We start from the raw sequence: 22,933 nt of genomic DNA, 5'->3' as shown, positions 1-22,933 counted from the left end.
CAAGACCATCCTGACGGGTAAACCTCACTGAGCAAATGGACAGGAAGACTGGATCAGGGATACAGAGAGGAGCCAGAGGATACAACATACAGGAAGTGTGGCCTTGTTCAGGATTTCGTGTTTCATTTTCAGGTGTGGGCAGCTATAAAAGAGTCAGAGCAAAAAGGACTATATCATCAGATAGGTATTTTAAAAGATCTCCCCAAATATAATAGATTGGAGAGGGAGGAATATGAAAGCCAGGACACCGGTTAAGATGTACTGTATTCCAGGCAAACTGGACCACAACATAAACTTGAAGTTGGGAGTAAAGATGGAAAGTATGGACCAATTTGCGATTTATTTGGAAATAAAGACCAAGTTACATTTCTTCTCAATCTGGATGGAATTAGATCATATTGATATAATTTTCCAAATAACCTGCTGAGAGAAGTTAAAAAAAACTTGGCCTCCGGTGAATGGGACTTTAGAAAGAAAATGTCTGCTGTAAGCTCTCACGTGACTAAATCTCCAAGGAGTCCGATTATCACACACATGCACACGTATGTATGTACATTCAGCTATTCATATTTAAAGCTATATATAGGGGCGCCTGGGTGGCGCAGTCGGTTGAGCGTCCGACTTCCGCCAGGTCACGATCTCGCGGTCCGTGAGTTCGAGCCCCGCGTCGGGCTCTGGGCTGATGGCTCGGAGCCTGGAGCCTGCTTCTGATTCTGTGTCTCCCTCTCTCTCTGCCCCTCCCCCGTTCATGCTCTGTCTCTCTCTGTCCCAAAAATAAATAAACGTTGAAAAAAAATGTTTAATAAAAAATAAATAAAAAAATAAAGCTATATATAAATATAGATTAGATAGATACATAGGTAGGTATCATCTTATTTATAGTAAAAGCTTGAGGTGAGAACCAAATAATATTCTAAGAAGCTGTACTTGGATCTTCAAGTAAAGGCTGATAGCCTTATCAAAGCTGCCAGTATATGAGCTATGTTTATCAAATCCAAAGTTTGCATTAATATTGTGAATACTAATAACCATTTGATCTAAAGTTGAAAAACCGCAATTATTTATTTATTTTTTTTTTGTTTTTTAGAAAGTTTTACATTTACTTATTTTTGAGAGAGACAGAGCACAGGTGGGGGAGGGGCAGAAAGAGACAGAGAATCCAAAGCAGGCTCCAGGCTCCGAGCTGTCAGCACGGAGCCCGAGGCGGGGCTCGAACTCACAAACCGTGAGATCATGACCCGAGCTGAAGTCGGGGCTCAACCGACTGAGCCACCCAGGCACCCCTGAAAAACCTCAATTATTAATCATTAGCACTAAGTGATGCTGAGGAATAAGTGGAAACTTTAATGCCGGTCACAGGGTCCTGTGACCTTGTTGAAAGACAGTTTTCCTCAATATTTGAGGAAATTTGAAAGTTGGATTAAATGGTCCTCAAGGACTTTCCCAGCTCTGTTTATGATGATAAAAACTCCCTTAGGCGAAAATGCAGATAATGAAACAGAAATTGACCATACTTTTAACTAAACCTCTTAGTAGCATCTTTTGATATTATGCTCTTTTAAATGCAACATTGTATTAACAAACCTTTATAGAAAAGGCAAACAAAAGACAACTCCGTTTTCCACGCACAGAGAAAATTACATACCACAGTTGAACTCCTCCACGGTTACGGAAGCAATGGAGCGTCCCTGGAGCCTTCTGGGATATTGACATGTAGCAGCAGCCTGAGTTTGGCCATTTCGGGCATAGCCTTGCATAAGTTCCCCCAGCCACATTAAGTCACAGTCACAAACTAGGGCATTGGAATCCAGACGCCTAGGCATGCAGGCAAGAATGACAACTGTTGAGTGACTATTAATGTTGTTTGCATCTTCTGAATTAAAATCTTTAACTGCCTCCAATTTACCTCCTTAGTCACATTTTTGACTCCAGGATTTGTCGGTACCTATCCACAGACTACAACACACACTTACCTGTAAGCTGACCTTAATAACTACAGGATCAAATGAATGCTTACTTGTCTTAGAGAAGGCTCAGAGTTGAAACTATACATAGTGAAATGTTACAGATGTTTTAAATGTTAAGAACAGAGAATTTATACTTGGTAGTATACTTTTTTTTTTTTTTAACTTTTTCACAGAGGTTACTTACAAGAAAGAGTAGAGGCTTTATTACCCAAACGAGGCCTAAAAACGTGCTGTGTCTGATTTGGGCAGCTGCCTCAGATGACTGGCTCTTTTCTCTTGCAAACCACCTTGACATCAGTATGGATAGGCCTGTGTTCTCTTGTGTCTTCAGTTTTCCCAAAGGACAGAGGCAGGACTTCTTAAAATTTCTTTGTGTGTGTGTGCGTTAACAGGCCTGGCTATCACTGGAAATGATGCCATCTTACAAAGGCCCGCATCTGGGAGTGTCTCTGGCAGACCGGATGGGTAGGCCCTTCACATTTTTTTTGTGGTATTTCCTAACCTAGGCCCACAAGTTGTTCACTTTCGCTAAGTTTTACTACGTTTTCCAAATCCCTTCCAGCGCATTTTTTTTTCCTCATGAAATAAAATTGATAGATAACCAAAGAGATTGATGGTGTGTACCTCCATTCTTGCCAAAAGATGTGTAGCAAAAGGGTATACAAAGTGATAAATCATCTCTTTCATCCATCCGAAGGGTGAAAGGGCAGCATTAGTTAAATGAAATCCGTAAGTCTGTCTATAGCGGTAATGAGGTCACACTCTGCACAAGGGAATTCAAGGGATGAAATGATAATATGAATATATTTATGACGGGGATGTTATGTTGTCCAAATTTTATTGTCATAAGTAATGCTTTATGTGATTTTTAAGAATTTAAAAATGCTATATTTTTTAATAATTGTATAAAATGTCCTTTAAAATCATTTGGGAAACAAAGGAATTTAAAGGATCAATTTGCATATAAAATTAAAAATCACCTAGCTATTTTAACTTAGGAATCTGTATTAGTAGCAAGTTACTGGGAATAGTAAGCTAAAAGTAAAAAAAAAAAAAAAAAATCATGTTCTTCTCTAGATTTGGAATCTATAATTCGAGAAAATTGTACATTTTTTAATAAATTTAAGAAAGATTTATTGTCTGATAATTTTGTGAAGTGTATTGTAGATGCTTCGTTCATAAGATTGTTATATTGTACTCGAACTGTATTACATTGAAAACTAGCTATATTTAGCAGCATTAAATAGTTAAAATTAAGGGGAAAAAGTCTCACATTCATTAAAAGGTTACTGAATGGTATGGATTTTATTTGCTTAATGCTTCCATCAAGATTTCACACTAAACAGAGAAAATAAAGCCATAACTGAAACGGAGAATACTTTCAGCCTTGTCCAGAGTGATGTATAAGACGTAACACTTGACTAGTACTTGTTCAGCAAGGTATTGGGTTCAGTGTCCTTGTCTGCTCCTTGTCACTGACTGATTTACTGAACCAGCTACTTGGCTAAAAAACTGATCTATTTCAACATGAAGGAGCCCAAAGTTCATTCTGATTTATGTTTTGAGTTTAATGTCTGGTAATTTTATCAAAAGCAGTTTGTTGTTAAATATTAAGGTGTAAATTCTCACTTTAGTATCACCATGAGATTTCTGAGTTGAACCAAAGCCAGGACATCAACAATTCCCTTGGGGCCCACCATTCTTGAATGTTCCATTTCCCTGATGTCATCATTGCTTACATAACAATCCTCCATTAATCAGCAATCCACTCTTTCCCATATGTATCCTCATGCCTGTGTGTTTTAACAACACTAGAGCATAAGATTTCATTTCTTCTTTTTATGACCACTGACTTCAATTAAAATGTTCATCCATAGCAGGGATACAAAACATGAATAAAACAACTATAGGTTATTCTTTTTTCACTTGCCACTTAAAAAACTCCTTTATATTTGAGGGGTGCCTGGGTGGCTCAGTTGCTTGAATGTCTGACCTCAGCTCAGGTCGTGATCTCGCAGCTCGTGAGTTTGAGCCTCTCATCGGGCTCTGTGCTGACAGCTCAGAGCCTGGAGCCTGCTTCAGATTCTGTGTCTCTTTCTCTCTCTGCCCTTCCCCTGCTCATGCTCTGTCTTTCTCTCAAAAATAAATAAACATTAAAAAAAACCTCCTTTATATTTGAAAAAACATACAGTACTAGAATTTTTATGGTAGTGAAAAAACATATAGTACTATATTTTTGCACAAAAATCCATTTGGGGAGGCTTTACAAGTTGAGTGTTTCCAAATTTATACTGAGAAAGCACTACTTAAAACATAGCCTATCATTTAAAGCCATAAATTTTGAAAAATAAAACACTAGATAAAACTAGATAAAACACCATTTTATCAATAATAAAAGTGGGTTGTCTTAATCTTTATTAGCCTATACTTATTAGTAATACACTTAAAATCACTGCCGTTTCACTGTTCTCTATTTTGAAGGTTCTCTTACATCAAATATCACACCCGATGTGCTAAATCAAAGACAACTTCTCTTTGATAGCATTCAGTCAAGAATCACAACAGTAAAATAATTACCCACTTGGGTCTGTTCACTGCTCAATGGGCAACTTGAAAGGGAATAAAAAAGCACGGGGTAAGTTCAAATTCAAATCTTTCTATTTGAAAATACAGTAATATATCACTTGTGCTTACATAATCCCTTTCACACAAAGATCCAAAAGCACTTTTTAAAAAGAATTTCATTAACTTTCTCAGTACTCTTGGAAGGAATGTGGTCGTCATGAGTTAGAAATGATATGGTGCAGACGGGGAAACCACGAGCCAGTGTCCCCTACGGCTCCCAGTGCTGATAGGGCACATGTGAGCCACACAGGTTTCTTGGACTCCCAGATGCGACCAATGCGGTGACCCTCTTTCAATTGTTGAGAGACTTCATTGTTGAAGATGGAATCTATTTGATGGTACACACAGCTTATTTACTAGCCTTCAGTTACTTTCCTGTATTCTGATTTTCATGCGTAAATTACAGCCTGGATAGGCACAGGTTTGAGGATTTGGAATAACAGGTACCAGGGCTCACCATCTCAGCCTGACCAAGATCTCATGAACCCTGGAAGAGCTGGCTCAAATCGTCTGTATGTCAGTTTACCATGACCAGAAGTGACCAGTGAACCATCCATCTATGAACACAACATCAACACAACAGACAACGTGGATGGAACTGGAAGCTATTGTGCTGAGTGAAATAAGTCAGTCACAGAAAGACAGATATCGTATGTTTCCACTCACACGTGGATCTTCAGAAACTTAACACAAGACCACGGGGGAAAGGACAGGGGAAAAAAATTGTCTCAAACAGAGAGGGAGGGAGGCAAACTATAAGAGGCTTTTAAATACAGAGAACAAACTGAGGGTTGAAGGGGGTGGGGGAGAGGGGAAAATGGGCGATGGGCACTGAGGAGGGCACTTATGGGGATGAGCACTGGGTGTTGTATAGAAGCCAATTTGACAATAAATTATGTTAAATAAAGAAATAAAAGTGGCTTAAAACATTTGAAATAAAGACAGTGCATGCATAGAATATACATAATGGCACATCACTGTAAAATAAGGTCTCCCTCTGCTTCCTGATTAGTATTTGCTTCTCTGTGTTCGCTCCAGCAATGGAGTGAACGCGTTTCATTAAATGTGAGAGGTTAGAACAAAAAAGCTGCTACTAAAATTTAACAAGAAAGAATAGCACAAAGAGATTAGGGGACAAAACAAGGGATTTAGCATTTCAAGACTTTCTGAGAGTCTTAGAAGTCAAGAATGATACCCAGGTAGAAATCTATGTAGAAAAGAAACATTTAATGGGAATTATAACCGCAAATATACAAAGACAGTGACTCTAACCACATATGGTATAACAAATATAACAAGAAAAGGAAGAAGGCAAGTAAAAAACATATTCCTCCCACTACCAGAATAAAGCATCCTATTGCCTTGTTGCAAAATATCTTGGTATTTTTCACTTTCCAGATATGACTCAAAACCAAGAATGTGGAAAACAACAACACCCCACTATAGATCCATCAGAATGGCCCAAATCCAGGACCCTGACAACCCTGAATGCCGGTGACCTCTCACTGCCGGTGGGACCACATTGGTACAGCCAGTTCGGAAGACAGCCAGGCAATTTCTCAAAAACCAGATATACTTTTGCCACAAGATCCAGGACCCACGCTCCTTTGTATGTATCCAAAGCACGTGCAGCTTATGTCCACTCAGACCCTACACGTGGATATTTCTAGCAGCTTTATTTCTAATGGCCAAAACTTGAAAGCAAACACGTGTCCGTCGGCAGGTGAAGGCAGAAATAAACTGTGGTACAACCAGACGATGGACTAGTACTCAAGACTAAAAAGAAATTCTCTATTGAGCCATGAAAAGACATGCAGGCATCTGAAGTGCCTATTACTAAATGAAAGAACCTCATCTGAAAAGGCTGAATGCTGTAAGATTTCAGTCATATGACATCCGAGAAAAGATGGAACTATGGAGCCGGCTGCGGGCACGAGGGGATGAACAGAGGAGCACAGAGGACTTTTAGGGCAGTGAAAATATTCCATACGACGTTCCATATGCTATATGTCGTTACACGTTCATCTGACCCCATACGATGTGCAATACCAAGGGTGAGCCCTAAGATGTGCTACGGACTTTGGGTGATCCCGACGTGTGGATTTTAACAGCTATTCTACTTTGGTGGGGGATGAGAGTGGCAGAGGCTGTGTGTGGGGACAGAGGGTACGTGGGAAGTCTCACTACTTTCTGCGCACCTGAAACTGCTCTAGAAGACAAAGTCTATTACAACAGCAAATGAGAATCCACGCGCGTACTTTTCCAAACGGCTCAGTGCAACCAGCTCTGAGAAGGAAGATTTTGGCAGGTGAAGAGAATCACCAAGCAAGGCTTTGGTGGGTTTGAGCACAAAGAGCACAGCCCGAGGAGAAAAGACGGGGGAGGAAGCATCTGCGCTGAGAACTGCCATGACAGAAAACAGAGCACGAACGCCCGAAACAACGGACTGGGGCTGGATGAACGTTCCTCCTGATGATTCGTGATCCTTGAAACACAGCGATTCCAAGTGTGATTTCCAGGCACCAAGTACAACACACATTTCTCTCCCTCGGTGTTCCGATACCTACTTAAATCTTCACCTTCCCTTGCCTGTCAACCTGGACTTGGGCACATCACACCAGAAAGACAACAGCAACAACGTGGCCCCCAAGAAGGCTGAGAGAGAAACCTCTGTGAGTCTGCCCCCGTGTCCCCTCCAACTGGCACCGGGAAGCGGGACATTTGATCTTTATCTGATAACTGGAACTCACCCAGGGGAAAAATAACAACCAGAAATCCATCAACGATGCAGAAGTATACCCAGAGAGCACGGTGCAGAGACAGATCAGGGTAAAGGCAAGTGATTCACAGAGGCAGACGGAAAAGGGAGGCAGCTAGAGACTAAAACAGGATTGGGGTGTTCGCTCTGAATTGTTTAGTGTCGGAAGAAATGAACTGTACCTGTAACCATCGGTGCAACGAGGCCCAGCTTGTGAAGTCTGGCCAGAGGAGTCAGACTTTCTTTGGAACTTCTCACATCTCTTTTTTAAATAAAAGCGAAAGGAAAAGGAAGTCTTGGGAGCCTTTAGATTTGACCAGCAAGGAAATTACTGAGAACCGAGGAAAGTTCTGTCTTCAATATTCCTTTTGAATGTCACTTCTAAGGGAATACATGAAAAGCTCAGTAGACTATCTGTGTCCTCTATCGCTGTGCGGTTAACGAAACCGTTTTCTCTCGACCACGCTAGAATTGCAATGATCTTTCACGGCAGAAGGAGACAAAGGCAAATCATCGCTTGGGGTTTATTTATTTGGGGGGAAATCATATGGTTTCTGTGTTTGCACGCTTCCTTTCACTTACAGTCTCTTTAATGAATCCAGATGAGAAAAGCTCCCGGCCGGGATTTTCGATAATTTGTTGTTATGCAAAAACCTGAAAAACAAAGGGTAACTTTTAATCGCAGCACAGTAAGGACGATTTAGGAGACTTTTTCAAAAAGTCTAACTGTGACTCCATAGTACATTTTCAAAAATATCTCAGTGAGGAAAGGCAAATATGCAAGCGTCGTTTTAAAGACTTACATGCACGTTTCTACCGCTATACTGGTATTTTCTCATCCGTGTTCTTTTTTTGTCTTTTAATTTTTTGTGTTAGTTAGAGATTACAAGTGCTAAAGAGAAAACCACAAAAGGAAGTCTTTAAACACACAGGAAATCGACATAGAGAATGTTTTCATCAAAACAAATGGCACAGTAGTGTATGTATGACTGCAGGGGGCCGCAAGCAAACCATGATTGACCGGATCCTGCGGTTTAGCTAAACTCCAGTTCCATTGGGTGCCGCTTGGTCCGTGGCTCAGCCAACCATTTGCATGTTCGCTTTCAAATCCATGCCCACAGCCCGCGAAGATCACGGAAGCAGCTCGTCCCCAGGCTCTTTTGACCCTGGCTTCCTCTTCCCAGTTAGGTTCCATCACCAGAGGTAATGGATAGAGGCAACGGAGGAGGCCCATGCCACAGGATTTCTACCTCTCCTTTCACCTGGTCAGTCCAGCACGGGTCTGGGCTCCCTGAGAGCGCTGCCCGGCCATACCACCTCCCTGCACTGTGACGAGAGAGATTAGGGCTAGCAGATGACAGCTGGGCTCCCATTCTCACTAGCACCACTGAAAGCATATTCCACCAAGGGCATGTGTATGAAAAGAAGACAAAACAATAATCCGCAAAACAGAGGAAAGCTCCATGCCATTTCTTTCTTTTAGAGAGAAAGAGTGAGAGCGACAGGTAGAGGGAGATGGAGAGAAAGAGAAACAGAGAGAGAGAGAGAGAGAGACAGACAGAGAGAATCCCAAGCAGGGTCCATGCTCAGTGTGGAGCCCAATGCAAGACTTGAACCCATGACCCTGAGATCATGACCTGAGCTGAAATCAAGAGTCAGTCACTCAACCGACTGAGCCACCCAGGCATCCCTTCATGCCATTTATTTCTGAAGACTGTAGGAAATGGGCACAAATAACTGAATAATATGTAGAAAGTGTTAACAATTAGCTACATCCAGCCTCCCTCTGAGTCCTACTTCATGACCAGTGCTCCTATCTCAAAGTGTAATAGGGTCATCTGGCCATGTTTTCCTAGCAATGTATGTTTTTAGCTTAATTTTAATTATCTATTAGGGATTAAGGTAACAGGGAGTCAGAAGGAGCAAAATGTTTTTATGGTTTTGGAAATTTGAAGCACACCTGAATAGATAGAAAATTTTTCCTGATCCTTACTATTTTAGTTCCTTATACTCATCATCCTCTGCCCCACCCAATTCACCAAACTAAGAAGCAATGACTAGAAAAGAAATAGTAAACAGGTTAGGACGGGTGTACGGATGGAAGTCACAGAGTAATTCTAAATCCCCACAAGCCCTAATCCATTTTCATATCTCAGGGGATATTGGAATAGAATTTCACAATGGAGAAAAAGCTTGTAGTACATTTCAGCTGAACCTTGGGGAAAGCCAAATAATTTGGACAACTTATTCGTGTGTGTGTGTGTGTGTGTGTGTGTGTGTGTGTGTGTTTGCTGGACTACAAGCTTATTTGACTATTTATAACTAGCATAGTGCATTGTGATAACAACAGTAAAAAGGCTGCTGATTATTCTCTTAACGTATTTAAAAAGCTGCAAATTGCATCAATAATCAGAGATCGAAAGATGTTATCTATTTTCCAAGCCAAGTAGACCAGAATTAATTGTGGAACAGGCAAATCAAATCAAGAAAAAAGCATAACATTTCCACCACCACAGATTTGGAAGCAAGGTATGTAAATATTGAAAAATCACTGTCAACAATTTTCCTTAATTTTGTACAGTGATGAAAATGTCCAAATTGCTGTCATTTCAACATTAGTTTATGTCTTACATATTACTGGGCTTCCCAAATCAGGTGTTATCACCACTTGTTATTTCTGAACTATTTGTTCCTTTGTCTATAAAATGGGGCTACTATTATTATAATTACTGTTATTAGAGAATTCCTAGACTACTATGTCAGTGACGGTACTAAAACAGAAGCACTATTTCAGCAGTCCTGTGTAGCAGGGGTGCGACGATGCATGCCTGTGCCGCCTCTTCTTTCTTCTTTCCAACTTCCCTGAAGTTAATCTTCAAAATGCCTTTGCAGATGATGTGTTGAGTTCTGCTTGTGGAAGTATCACTTTGACCGCTTTAGTCCCAACAAGTCCTAAAAAGCACCTCCTCCTGTATTGGAAAGTTTGTCTAATTATTTGCCGCTGATGTTTTCCATTAAAGACACTTGATTAAAAACATTAGCAGTATCCATTGGACTTGAATTGATACAAAGACTGGTCTCTTTGCTGTGACAGAAATATACATGCTACCAAACAAGCCAAGCCATGAATGAGGGTTTTTTTCAACATTAATGTTCTGAGGAGAGAAAAGTGTCTCTTCTGCCTGAAATTTACGTTAGCGTTTCAAGATATATCCACTGGAAATCCAAGAGCCTTCTAAGAAGTAGAGAAAACCTCCTGTTCAGCTCCTAACACCTTGAGAAAGCTTCTTGAGAAAGCCTTGGCTTTAGTGAGGTGCATGCCTGAGAAAGAAGACATTTTTCCAGGCCGGTTGACTCCGTAAAGCATCTAGTGTGATGTTGTTTCAAACTGGTATTCTCCCCAAAGCAATAAAACCAAATGTGTGCTCAGTCACCGTGAATGTTCTTTATGGATACAGAATATCAAGGTTTTCTTCCTCTTGATCTCTTTTCCCCATTTTTTAAAGACAGATTCACTAAAGATTCCAAACAAAAAGCAGGCGAAATACAAACTATGGCTTGCTGAGGTCAGTATGAACATAAAAAATAAATACAAGGAGCCAGCTTTATGAAGAACGTCCAAGATCTCACCACTGTGCTGTGCAATTGGCCAGTGGCACTGGGGAGAAATGGTATCATTCTTCCATAGCAACCGTGAATTATTAGACAAAAAGTCGGAATTCTGTACACTTCACCAGACGCATGACTGCAATCTTCTGCCTGTGCATCAAGCTCTTAATTACCGGTTTAAATCCATGTGGCTTCACCAAATGCATATAGAGTCTTTTGCTTGGTGATGTAATAATACATAGTTTACGATTGTTTAAAGAGAAGTTGTATCTATTGGAGAAAAATCTAACTTTGGTAAAGGGCCAGGATTTTCAAAGTAATTCTCCTCTTCATAGAAAAGACGAAGACACAGGTCTTCACTTGTCTGCGTTGGCATCATGCCTCCACTGAAAAGAACGTTCCACACAAGTGGTGGGGGTTGCTATTTATGAATGCAACACATGGGGGCTTTTATCAAAGCCTATAAATAAAGAACTATTCTAGATTTCCTCTTGCTGCCGCTGCTGCTGAATGCACATTACTTGCGGACGTGTGGTTACAGGCAAAGTCAGCCTGAATTTGTTTAGAGTGAGAAATACCTTAATACGATCATTTAATTTTAACATTTAAAATGTCATTTCAACAAATGCTTCAAAGTTATAGGCAGAAGAATGCCGACTCAAAATAGTGGGCTAGGCATACGAATTTGCCTCATTCTCTTTCAGAACTCTACTGAAATAATAGCCCAGATGGACAATACAATAAATAAATCCATACCAGTCAAGAGGACAGAATGTGAAAGGTCACCAACAGATAAGAGACTGTGGCAAAAAACCCTAAGGGGAAAAAATTACAGGACAGAAGAAAAGTAATGGATTTTGTGTGGAGGGGCAACTAAAGAGGGAAGCCTGTCCTCCCTCAGTCTAGTATTTGAGAAGGAGAAATCTGCCAAGGCGGAACTCACTGCTCACAGCTGGTAGAACAAGGAAGGGGTACAGAACGCTTTCCTACCCAGTTCCCTCTCCTCCGTTTCATTCCTTCAGCAAAACAAACACACAAATCCAAACAAGGCAAGTTCATGCATTACAATTCCCGTACTTCCATATGCAGATAAGGTTAGAGTAATGGCATGGGAAAAGCAGTTGATTAGCTCTCTTTATCTTTCCATTTTAAGGGTCTATTTCCTGTATCCCTATGAAAGGGCATCCTTTTCAGAACCTACAAACTCCTAATTTCCAATTTTTTCCCAATATATTTAATTCAAACAGATTCCTGATTCAGTGCAGCTCTGTCATTCTGCATTTTTTTATTCTTTAAAAAAATACCATATCTTCTACTAAAATCACAACCAGTTTGGTACTATAAGGGACAGAAGAGATTAAGGGTTAGAGCATCTTCATCCGGTAAAAGACAACACAAGAGAAGGCTGTCCAAGTGTCCTCTGGGTTTGTTACTGTTATCGCATAAAGCTGTATTAAATATAACATTCGTCTGGAAGCGTGTGCACACCATGCTGTCAGCACGATGACTTCCCCAAAAGTGAATGCAGCTGTGTAGTTACCATCCAGGGAAAACAGAAAAAGACAGAACTGTCAGCACTGAAGAAGCCCCCTCCTGCTGTCCCCCATCACTTCCTTCTCTCCAAAGATAACCACTAACTTCTGGCTACCATGCATGTTTCTGCTGTTTTTGAATTTCTCCTAAAAACAAAATCAGACTATGCGATTTTCGATGTTTGATTTTTTTGTTTGTTTGTTTCAGAACGCTTCCGAGACTCGTATGTGCTGTAGAGTCTCCTGGGTTACGAATACGCGACAATCTATTTCTCTTCTTTTGTTGTCGGGTGCTGGCGTCAGTTCTAGGGTGGAGGGGTTAGAAGCGATGCTGCCGTAAACATTCCAGAATGTGCCTCCTGGTGCACATCTGTTGTGTCTAGAAGCAGAAGTGGGACTGATCGATAGGTCACAGGGCCTGTGTATGGTTAACTGGGGTCAATTCTGCCTCAAATTTTCAAAGTGGTTTTACCTCCTTCGCACAATGTTGCTCATCGCTTTTGCCCTATTTTTAATTGGGTGATTCATCTTTTCTCCATGGATTTCAAACTATAGACTGTCTCACAGTGACTGTATCTTATAGCACAAAGGCGCAGGCCCTGCTTCTTAGGCTTACAACAAAATGTCCTGATCTCCCGGGCAGTCAACACGTATAAACAACAGAAGTAGAGCAGAAGCAAAGGACGTGGAAACAGTCAACACTTACAGTCTTTCTAATTTCACAAGGTCTCCAAAGGTCTCCGGCTGTAGCGTTTCTATTTGGTTGAAGTGAATATAGCTGCAAGGCACAAAACAAGTTGGTTATTTCGCGTGCTGGTAAGTAAAATAAAATGAGAAATTAACAATAGCCTCAGCCGAAATTCAGCTCTGAAGCATCTCAAGTCCCCTCTGCTCTACAGTTTTGGTCCTAAAAACCGGACATTCCAACCGGGAACCAATAGGAAGCACATCCAGAAGCAGTATGTTACCCCTTTTCTTGGGTAGCGCTCTTGAATAGAAAGATGCTACGTGTTGGTGAAGTTCCTCTTCTACTCCTTAAAATTTTTAAAGTGAAGCTAGAATAATAATTAAGATTGGAATCACAAGAAGACACGTTACAAGTGACCACATGCTTATTACATTTCAGGATAGAGGGAATGTTCCAGTCTAGAGAGAACAAGGAACGACACACTGTATTAATATGAATACTTCAAATGAATTAATTATGCCAGAGGATATAAAAAAAGTAATGTGTCTTTTTTAATCCCTTTAGAACTAGACCTTCTCTGTCCTTGGTACCCCTCTATGCAATCAACCCAGCGGATGTTTCCAAAGCGGCCATTTCAGAAAGGTGTCTCTCAGAGTAACAAAGCAGCACAGCTGACGACAGAAGGGTTTCCCTTTCTCTCAGAAATTCTGTGAGGAAATGGAGAAACAAGCCTTCAAAGCAGAGGACTCCGCAAAGCAAGTCTTAGATCCACTGCTAAGGCCGCATACTTCATTACTCACCTTGCACCCGACTCCTAACTGAAATATTCACCTTGCACTTGACTTCTAATTTAAATAGTCACCTTGCACCTGACTTCTAAACACAGCCTTTTCAAGTCGTCAAAATGAAACCAACAGTCGCGTACAGCAGTCTACAGTGAATTTCCTCCAGGAAAGCACCGCAAACACAAAAGTCACCACGAGAAAGGACACACCGAGTCTCACACTGAATTATGTCCTGACGGAAGAACACAATAAATTGCACTTAGTCAGCAGAAAGTGATGTGACTTGAAGGGAGGACACAGGAAGAGAAGCTTTACATTTTGCATGTTTACACTTAAATAGATTTATTTAATCACAGTTGGAACTACTTCTGAACGAAGAAAAAAAGATTCTTAAGGAAAAGAGACACCACTACATCATTCCCAGGCTCCTTTTCTTATAAAATCATTCTCATAGGATGAGCACTTCAGACAGCAGCGTAAAAGCATGATAATTACAACAGAATGAAAAGGTTGCAGTTGGAAAGGAACAATCACTGCCGACTGTGCTGGGTTGGATCCGGGAGCCAACCCTGCCCCCTGTGAAATTTGGCCTCTTGGCTGGTGGTCGCCATATTCCTTCCGAGGGTTCCACTAATTATAAAAGCTACAACAGTGACACCGTGTGACATAATTGCTTTAATGTTTGCATAAAACAGCCTTGTCTTTGTTCCTTTATGTGACACATACACACTCACCCACCCACCACACACTGCCCTCCCGAAAATCATGACTTCCGTAATTGGTCTAGCGCCCAGTGCCAGAGGTAGAGCCTAGGAGACTTCGAGAAGGAAGAGACGGGATCGGCTGTTGGGGGGTAAGACCAGGTGTGGGAGGAAGGAGCGGGAGAGGAAGGAGCCTCGGGGACTGCAGTGAAGAATGATTTGGAGAGGGGTCTGTCACAGGACTTTTCTTTCAAGTAACGTGTATCGCATGGTTGGGATTCCGTGCTCACTAACAGAATGCAAATGGACGCTTCATAATGAATATGAATCAACGCTGATCAGGGCTTCCGATTTAGCATGAACTAAATAATAGTAATAGTAACAACACTAAACACTTACTGCTCTACGTACTTTACGTGCATTTGGTCATTTTAAATCCTCACAGCTACACCGAGATGAGTTCTATGAATACCCCCATTATTTAAATGGGAAAAATGAGGTACAGAGACGTTAAGGTACTTACTCAATTTCACACAGCTTGGAATTGCTGGGACCGCGGTTCGGTTTAGGCACAGGTTTCTCTTCTCACATGGGCCCAACAGCCTGTCTGGTCGCCAAGGGAACAGCTGCACCCACATCAGCAGACAGGCAGAGCACATACAGATGGCCTAGTGAGACCTGATTCACCCGGGTCAGGAGCAAAGCCTTTCGCAAGGAGGGAAATGTCTTCTCCACACGGAGCAGTCACGAGCTCATCAGTAATAAATCCAAGCCACACGTGGAGCGAAATCGTGCTCGCAAACACCCCCGGGGGCTACTCCTCAGCGTGCCTGGCTGCTGTTCCCACTACATGAGTGCCTTCCTCTCCTGGAAGGTGTCGAGATCTTAACTGAGGGAAAGTATCTCATTCCAGGTCCTGGCCCACCCTAACAAGTCACAGGGAAGGGGGCCCCAAGCCCAGGTCTGTCCTTTGGCCACCTGAATGCCAACTTGAAGATTCTGAAAGTGCGTACTCCAGTTCATGAGTGAGCTAGGCCCTCATTTTTCTTCCTTCCTACTTTTTAAACTTCTCGTGAACAATTTCCTTACTAGAATTTTCACCACATAAAAACTGGAGTTTAGCACAAACACTTTCCCTCGGCATCGTGGGTCAAACACGCGTCCCAGAGCTCGCACAGGAACGCGGGTAACTACAAAGGAGGGAACAAGAATGAGCGAGGATGAACAGCCCTTTCTGTAGGGAGCCCTGAGCCAATTAAAATCAGGGCCAGGAGACAATCTAAAAGTTAAAATAATGTACAACATTCTGTTCAGGGCTGTAGCCACTGTGATGTGAAGGACTAATGTAGAATTACATTTTTTGTCAATAGATTTTGTGATTTGTATGCTGCAGTAATTAGAGTAATTGAAAAATACTGATTTTAACATTTAACTATTCTCTATTTTGCAACGGGTACTTAGTGATTCATAAGAAATGCATAATCTTTTCCAACATGCAAATACTGAGAACCTTCTAACCACAGCCCTGTTTATTCCCCATTCAAGGAACACTTCCCCAAAATAAATCTCCCCAATTCTAGATTCATCCCGGGTCTCTTACAGGTCACATACTTTCTACTGAACTTCAATTTAATACACTATATAGTAGGATAAGCAACTAGTATTTGAATTCACTACTAATGAATGTGAAAACATGCACAAAAGTAGATTTTATTCCTAGCAGGGAAGTAAGACAGCCAAGAGAATTCTGTTTGATTGTGGCACAGACGTCTAAGGTTTTTGTCCATGTGATTCAACAAATTTCCTAACATAATTTCTTTCAAAAAACATTTTTTTTTTACTTTAACCCAATTCAAAGCAGTACAATGTTTTGTTAGGCTTAGTTGATTTATGCCATGGCTTTATCCCAGTCAGAGAAGTATTTAGGCTTGATTTTTACTCTTTACTCAACGTGATAACATAGCAAGTCTATCCTCTCTTATAACCTCACTTTTCCTCGGCTGTTGAAAATTCTGACATTGTCAAGCACTTCTTGTAGGTAGATAAATGTGAATGATCACTTGAAGTGACCAGAATTTTGTTTTGAATCCTTCCAAGGAATTTAGACACAGGGGGCACCTGGGCGGCTCAGTCAGTTGAGTGACCCACTTCAGCTCAGGTCATGATCTCACGGTTTGTGGGTTTGAGCCCCGCATCGGGCTCTCCTCTGTCTGCACAGAGCCTGCTTTGGATCTCTGTCCCCCTCTCTCTCTGCCCCTTCCCCACATGTGTCTGCTTGCTCTCTCTCTCTCTCTCTCTCAAAAATAAACATTAAAGAAAGGTTTTAAAAAGAAAAAAAAATTTAGACACAAATAAGACACAAATTTAGACACAGAAAATTACCACCATTGTCATTTCATGTTTATTCAAACACAGCCTCCCTAGATAATTTCATCGACATGCATGGCTCCAATTATCTCTATGGAAAAGGCTTCCAGATTATACCTCCAGCTGTACCTCTAAGATTTGGATTCAGACACCTAGCTTCTTATCTATCCTATGGGTGTCACAAACCCAGTACGTCTGCGGCCAGGGTTGTAGTCGCCCTCCAACCCACCTGCTCTCCTGTGCGGTTGCCTGCACAGGAACCATCACATATCAGTGTGCGAAGTCAGAAAACTAGGATTGACCCTTCCTCCCTCATTCCCTATATCCTACACAAACTCCTCATTCTTTTGATTTTGCCTTCTAAGTATCTCTTGAATTTATCCCATCCCCTTTAACCGCTCCACTAGACCAGGGCATGACCTTAGGTGCTGCAACACAGAAAGTATTCAGCTGGTCTGCCTACATCTTTCTCCTCTCTTCCCTCTGGAAATACTTGTTAGAACTCTTAAATGTTTTCAATTTGTATGAGAATGAAGAGAAAGCTCTCTAACAGAGCCAAGTGCCTTCATGATCTCACCTGAAAATTCTTTTCCATCTTTCCCTTTTACCCCACTCTCCTTCACCACCTCAACCCCGGCACTCTTGCCTTCTCCCGGGCTCTCGTATTTGCCACGCTCCTGCCCACAAAGGTCTTCATGCAGTCTTCCCCTTCCTTTCCCTTCTCATTTTGCTTGAATTCCTACTCCGTGTTCGGATCCCAACTGTGTTATTTCCTCCAGTAAGCCTTCTCCGGGCTCCTTGTCAAATCCCCTCTTCCAGGCTTTCATTGCCCTGCACGGTTGCAATTTTATACTAGTCTGAGTGATTCTTTGATCCATGTCTCCCTCCCCTAACTAGACTCTAAGTTCCATGAAGACAGAGACCATGCTGGGTTTAAGCTCATTTCCAACATTCCCAGTTTCCTAGCACAGGCTTAACAGATAGACAGATACTCACTGTACAGTTGATCACTGAAAGAACAAATGACCAGCCAGTAGTTTCACACAGCATTGACTTTGCAAAGAAGAGGCTAAGACCTTGAACTCTTAGTACATTCTAGGGTGTGTAAAACAAAAGATGGACTGGCTTAGGAACTGTAATGAGAACTTTCTGAGTTAATATTGGCTCAACATCCTGTAAGGGCACTGCATTTTCTCGAGGAAGAACCATGACAAATTTTGACAGAGGCCTGACTTTTGTGAGATCTGCAATAATGTATGTTTAATCGCATTTCCTAAAACCTTAAAGAGTCATTAGGCACTAACACACCTGGAGGACATCTAGCAGATTCCTGGGGCTTTCTGAATTCATCTCATTCCAAAGAGGTGTTTTAGAATCACAATTTTCTGTGGGCAAGGACACCATACTTGACCGCTCTGAGTAAATATTTACTTACACAGCCAGCCGCAGGTATTAGCCCACCCAAATGAGAACAAAAATCTTCCCAAGTTTTACAAAACATGCAGCGCAGAGCAAGAACATGCGGCCAGAGAATGACAACGAAAATAACAGAAATAATAGAGGAAGAGCGGTTCTCGGGGAGAGAAGCTGCTAGTTTTGGTTTAGCTTTTAGTGTGAACTCACTGGGCCACATAAAAACAAATCCACTGTGCCATACCATCACCTTGGCAACCCCCCTGTAACGTGAGAGCAGAGATGGAGAGGAGAAAACTGTATTTATCTGTTTCTGACTGCACAGTCAAAAAGAATGGAAGTTCAGGGTTCCCAACCCTTCTGGAAAAAGTAGCTACCTTTTATTTCCTCAAAAGCCTTGAGTTCAGGAAGGGAAAAGGAGTGCGCTGGGAGACAGAAGTTGCACAGACGGGTGTGTGAGTCTGGGTGTGTCTGTGTATATAATTTTGCACACGTCTATCTAAAACATAAGCTAAGGAAATAGGTGCGGGGAGCATAGGGCAAAGGAGATGTTTCAAATAAAGCCCTCAACAATCCTGCACCTAAGACAGACCTCAGAGAAGGCACACAGAGGTGAGGGCTGACTTGGAGATCTTCTGTGCCCTGCCTCCAGATGCACCAGAGAATTTTTGCCTGCTGGATGCACCACTGTGACTCCCAACTTTCCATGCGAATCAGATGAGACTAAAATATGCATTTTCTAGCTTCATTGCACAATAGCAAGTCAGAACGATCTGTTAGAACAATAAATTATTCATACAGTTTAGCAGTTAATTAAGCATTTGAACGGAGATCTTTATTTCAGAGCACAGTAAATTATTTTAACTGGTTTTAAAGACAAAAATTGACTGAATTACCATAATCCATTAGGTTCAAGAGAAAAGCTTTCTAGTGTCTTATTTGCATGCTGTGCTGAAGTCAATAATAGTCTATTTTACCAAAATCTATTATACAAGGATTATATTTATTCTTAAACAGTTAAAACCAGTTGAAAATTTTACTGTACAAGCTAGATTCCTCAAAATGTTATTCCAATCCTAAATTAGAATACTTACGGAAAAAGTCATGTTTCGAAAACAGTTTAGGTATAGTCCAATTTCCAGTCTTTATTTCTTTTCTCCTGAACTAATAGCTATAAATGGCCCATCTAAACCAACCCTCTTCTTTCCAATCTACTATATTGGATTGTTTGATAGCTCTTACAGAAAAAAAGCGCTAATTACAACGGCCTCTTATTAGGGTCCCTAATATCTCTCCACTTTCTTCTGCTGGAATTCAAAGTTTCCCAAGATCTCGTGCCAACTTGTGACTCCCTTCCTCCCTCACATGAGTCTAATCATCCTTTAACCAAATTTCAATTTCCCTGTGTCTGGATCTCCTTTTATTTATTTATTTGTTTATGTATTTTTATTTTATTTTATTTTATTTTATTTTATTTTATTTTGAGAGGGAGAGAGTGAGCATGCACACAGAGCAAGGGAAGAAGGAGAAGGGAGAGAACCTCAAGGAGGTTCCACACTCAGCTCAGCACAGTGGTGGACGCGGGCTCAACCCCATGACCCTGGGATCAAGACCTGAACAGAAATCAAGAGTCAAAAGATCAACGGACTGACCCACCCAAGCACCTCTTGAATCTCCCTTTTGTTAAACCAGTGTCTGTGTTTAAAATGTTTTCTCATCCATTTAGGTGCAATTCAAATGGTACTGTCTCCACTATGACCATAATGATTGCTCATGTCAGAAATAACTTTACTTCTCTGCGATCCTTCAGCATATTAAAGCATGACTAAGCTTTCTTGAGCTCCTCTGTAGTGTAAGACAATATCCTTGACCTTCTCAGAGAGTCCAGTCTGGTTAGAGGTAAAAGATAAGAAATCGATGACCGTAGTTGAGTAGGATATGTATTATGATAATGATCACAAGGAATGCCATGGGCATAGGAAGAATCCAACAGAGATTTAAAGAGTTGTGCAGAGAACAGGATCCTTTAGCTAATTTTTACAGACAAGCTGTACTTACCTAGATGCAAAAGAAGAAAGGCAGTTTTAGGAAGCAAGAAGACAAGTATATGTGAAGCACAGAGGAGTGAAAGCACGAGGCTCTTTTCCAGAACAGAAGTAGTTGGACAGAAGCATAAGTGCCTGCAGAAGTCTAGAAACTCAGCAAGGATGTTTGAACTTTATCCTGAAAGTAATCAGGACACATTATAAGATTTAAAGAAATGGAAATCCTTAGTGAAATGTTTATTTTAGAAACATTCTTCGGGTAGCAATGTGAACAAAAGACTGGAAGTTAGCTGGAGAGAGAGAGAGAGGAACTACAGCAGAGGTTTCCAACTCAGGGGAATATCTGGCGATCGGTGAAGATATATTTGTTTGTCACAGCTGGGGGAGGTGCTCCTTCAGGCATCCAATGGGAAGGGGCCAGGGATGTCACTCCAAGTCCTCAACACAGGACGGCCCCCACGACATTACCTGGCCCTTCCTGTCAACATTGCCGAGGTTGCAAAACGCTGAGCTGGAGACTGGTTTGGTTTTTATATTATTTTTTTACAGTGTTATATTAGTTTCAGGTGCACAGTATAGTGATATAAACCTGGTGTTCTGTTGTTGTTGTTTAGGCAGGCTTCATGCCCATCGGGTAAAGCCCAAAGTGGGGCTCGAACTCATGACCCTGAGATAGATAAAGAAATGAGCTGAGGTCAAGAGTCAGATGCTTAACCAACTGAGCTGCCCGGGTGCCCCAAGCCTGGTTTGCTTTTTAAGCAGGAACAGTGGTGGTGACTTTGGGTGCTGTATGGAGCAGACACTGAAGGACTGGAGAGTGGAAGAGGCACTCCAGAGCCCGGGAAGAACAAAATGGCGGGAAGCAATTACAAGGGTGCCAGAGGAGAGGAGGAAAGAACTAAAAGAAGCAAGTTAAGGAAGACCCTGCAGAGGACGGAAGGGACTGGATGGTACCAATGCACAATTGGAAGGCGTCACTTTAAACAGGAGCTGAGAGAGTGACCCAGTGAACCAGGCTGGCACCAATTCATGACAGGATCCTGGTAGCCAGAAAAGCGAGGGAGACGTCTCTGAAATTTTGCCCTCAATTTTCTCCTTACCGTAAAAGGCAAGATCAACTCCGAAATGTCACAGAAATATACGAAAGAAAGACAGAGGAGCACATTTTGAGTTGTCACTACAGCAAGCAAGGTAAGTTCAGTACGGTTTTATCGTCACTGCTAGAGCGGGTGTTGAAATTTGATTTTTCAATGACATTTGAGCCCGTTGGTAACTCCCTCCTCCTCAGTGTACTTTCCACACTGGTGCCTCTTCCGCCAGAAGGGTTGCTCTTTCTCGATCCCTTTGCTGTTTCCTTCTCTCTTACCCAGCCTCCTGTGCGGGAGGCACAGGGCTCAGTCCCCAGGCTTCCCACTTTGCATCCACACTCAGTGCCAGCCAGTCCTGTGGCTGTGAACATTTTCTGCAGAACAGTGACACCCCAGCCGCACGGGAAGTCCAGACCACTCTCTCCCACTCCTGCCTCCAAGTCTCATTTGGCTGTCCAGTAGAGTTCTGACACTTACGTGCAAGTCTGCAACCCTGATTATCCCTCCATAACCGCCCCCCCCCAGGGCCTCCTCCCTCCCAGCTGATGGCACTTCCTTCTTGTTGCTTGAGCCAAAAAATCTTGACAGCATCCTTGCCTTCTTTCTTCCTCCAATATCCTACATCCAAGGGGTTACTTCCGTAGACCCAGAATGTGCACCCATGTAAAACCTATACTGCTACAGAGGGCGGCAGGGGCACCACCCCCTCTGGCCTGGTTTATACCAAGGGCCTCGTGACTACTCCCCTGCCCACCCCCACTCCCCCCCCCCACCCCCGGCCACAGTCTGTTGTTAACAGAGAACTCAGAAGAAGGCAGGAAAAGGCAGAAGTCAGTCATCATTTTAAAACGTGTCGGACGAATCCCGCCAGGTCTTTCTTCCAACCCCTGCAGGGTTCACGCAGGACAAAAAGCAAATCGTTCACCATACAAAGCAAATCCGCTCCTGTGATCTGCCGCGTCCCATGCTGACGGAACCTGTGTCTCTGCTCCAGCCACATCCCTCCCCAGTTGAAGTCTTGGCTCTCATGCACCTGCTGAGTGAGGCCCCCTCTGACCCTTTCTGTTTCAGATTGCAGCCACATTCCCACGTCCCTGGCACTCCTAAGCACGCACCCTTTAAAATTTTTGCCATAGACTTACGTGATTCTATATGTTATTTATTATTCTGACTGCTTGTCTCTCCTGATAGGCTGTCTTCCCTGATAGATGTGTGCTTGTTTGAGTTACTAATCAAAAGGGTCAAGGGTAGGGAATTGATATCATCAGTGCTGTGATTTAGTGGCACGCTCTGGCCAAAGGCAATACAAGGGAACAGAATAAGAGGAAACCTGAGGCTCCCAGAGTGGTGCGGAA

The 22,933-nt window shown here is 42.1% G+C and overlaps 1 protein-coding gene across 15 annotated transcripts in view; it reads right to left on the bottom strand.

Annotated features, from left to right (window-relative positions):
* The window catches only part of PXDNL (peroxidasin like), a 446,099-nt gene that overhangs the window by 147,581 nt on the left and 275,585 nt on the right, over nt 1–22,933 (bottom strand). For 13 of the 15 annotated variants that reach the window (XR_008292690.1, XM_053208345.1, XM_053208348.1 and 10 more), the window contains 3 exons: nt 13,198–13,269; nt 7,933–8,004; nt 1,646–1,815 (listed from right to left, as the gene is read on the bottom strand). Coding sequence is in view for 14 of the 15 variants with exons in the window: in XM_053208345.1 (XP_053064320.1) it covers nt 1,646–1,815; nt 7,933–8,004; nt 13,198–13,269 (314 nt within the window). In the remaining variant the exon portion in view is untranslated. Of the gene's footprint in view, nt 1–1,645; nt 1,816–7,932; nt 8,005–13,197; nt 13,270–13,979; nt 15,136–15,188; nt 15,856–22,933 lie in introns of those variants that run through there. The other 2 variants (XM_053208352.1, XM_053208353.1) reach the window with 2 other exon arrangements.

The sequence above is a fragment of the Acinonyx jubatus genome, chromosome F2, assembly GCF_027475565.1.
Source record: "Acinonyx jubatus isolate Ajub_Pintada_27869175 chromosome F2, VMU_Ajub_asm_v1.0, whole genome shotgun sequence".
Classification (NCBI taxonomy): domain Eukaryota; kingdom Metazoa; phylum Chordata; class Mammalia; order Carnivora; family Felidae; genus Acinonyx; species Acinonyx jubatus.
This window is presented reverse-complemented; position numbering and strand designations above follow the sequence as displayed.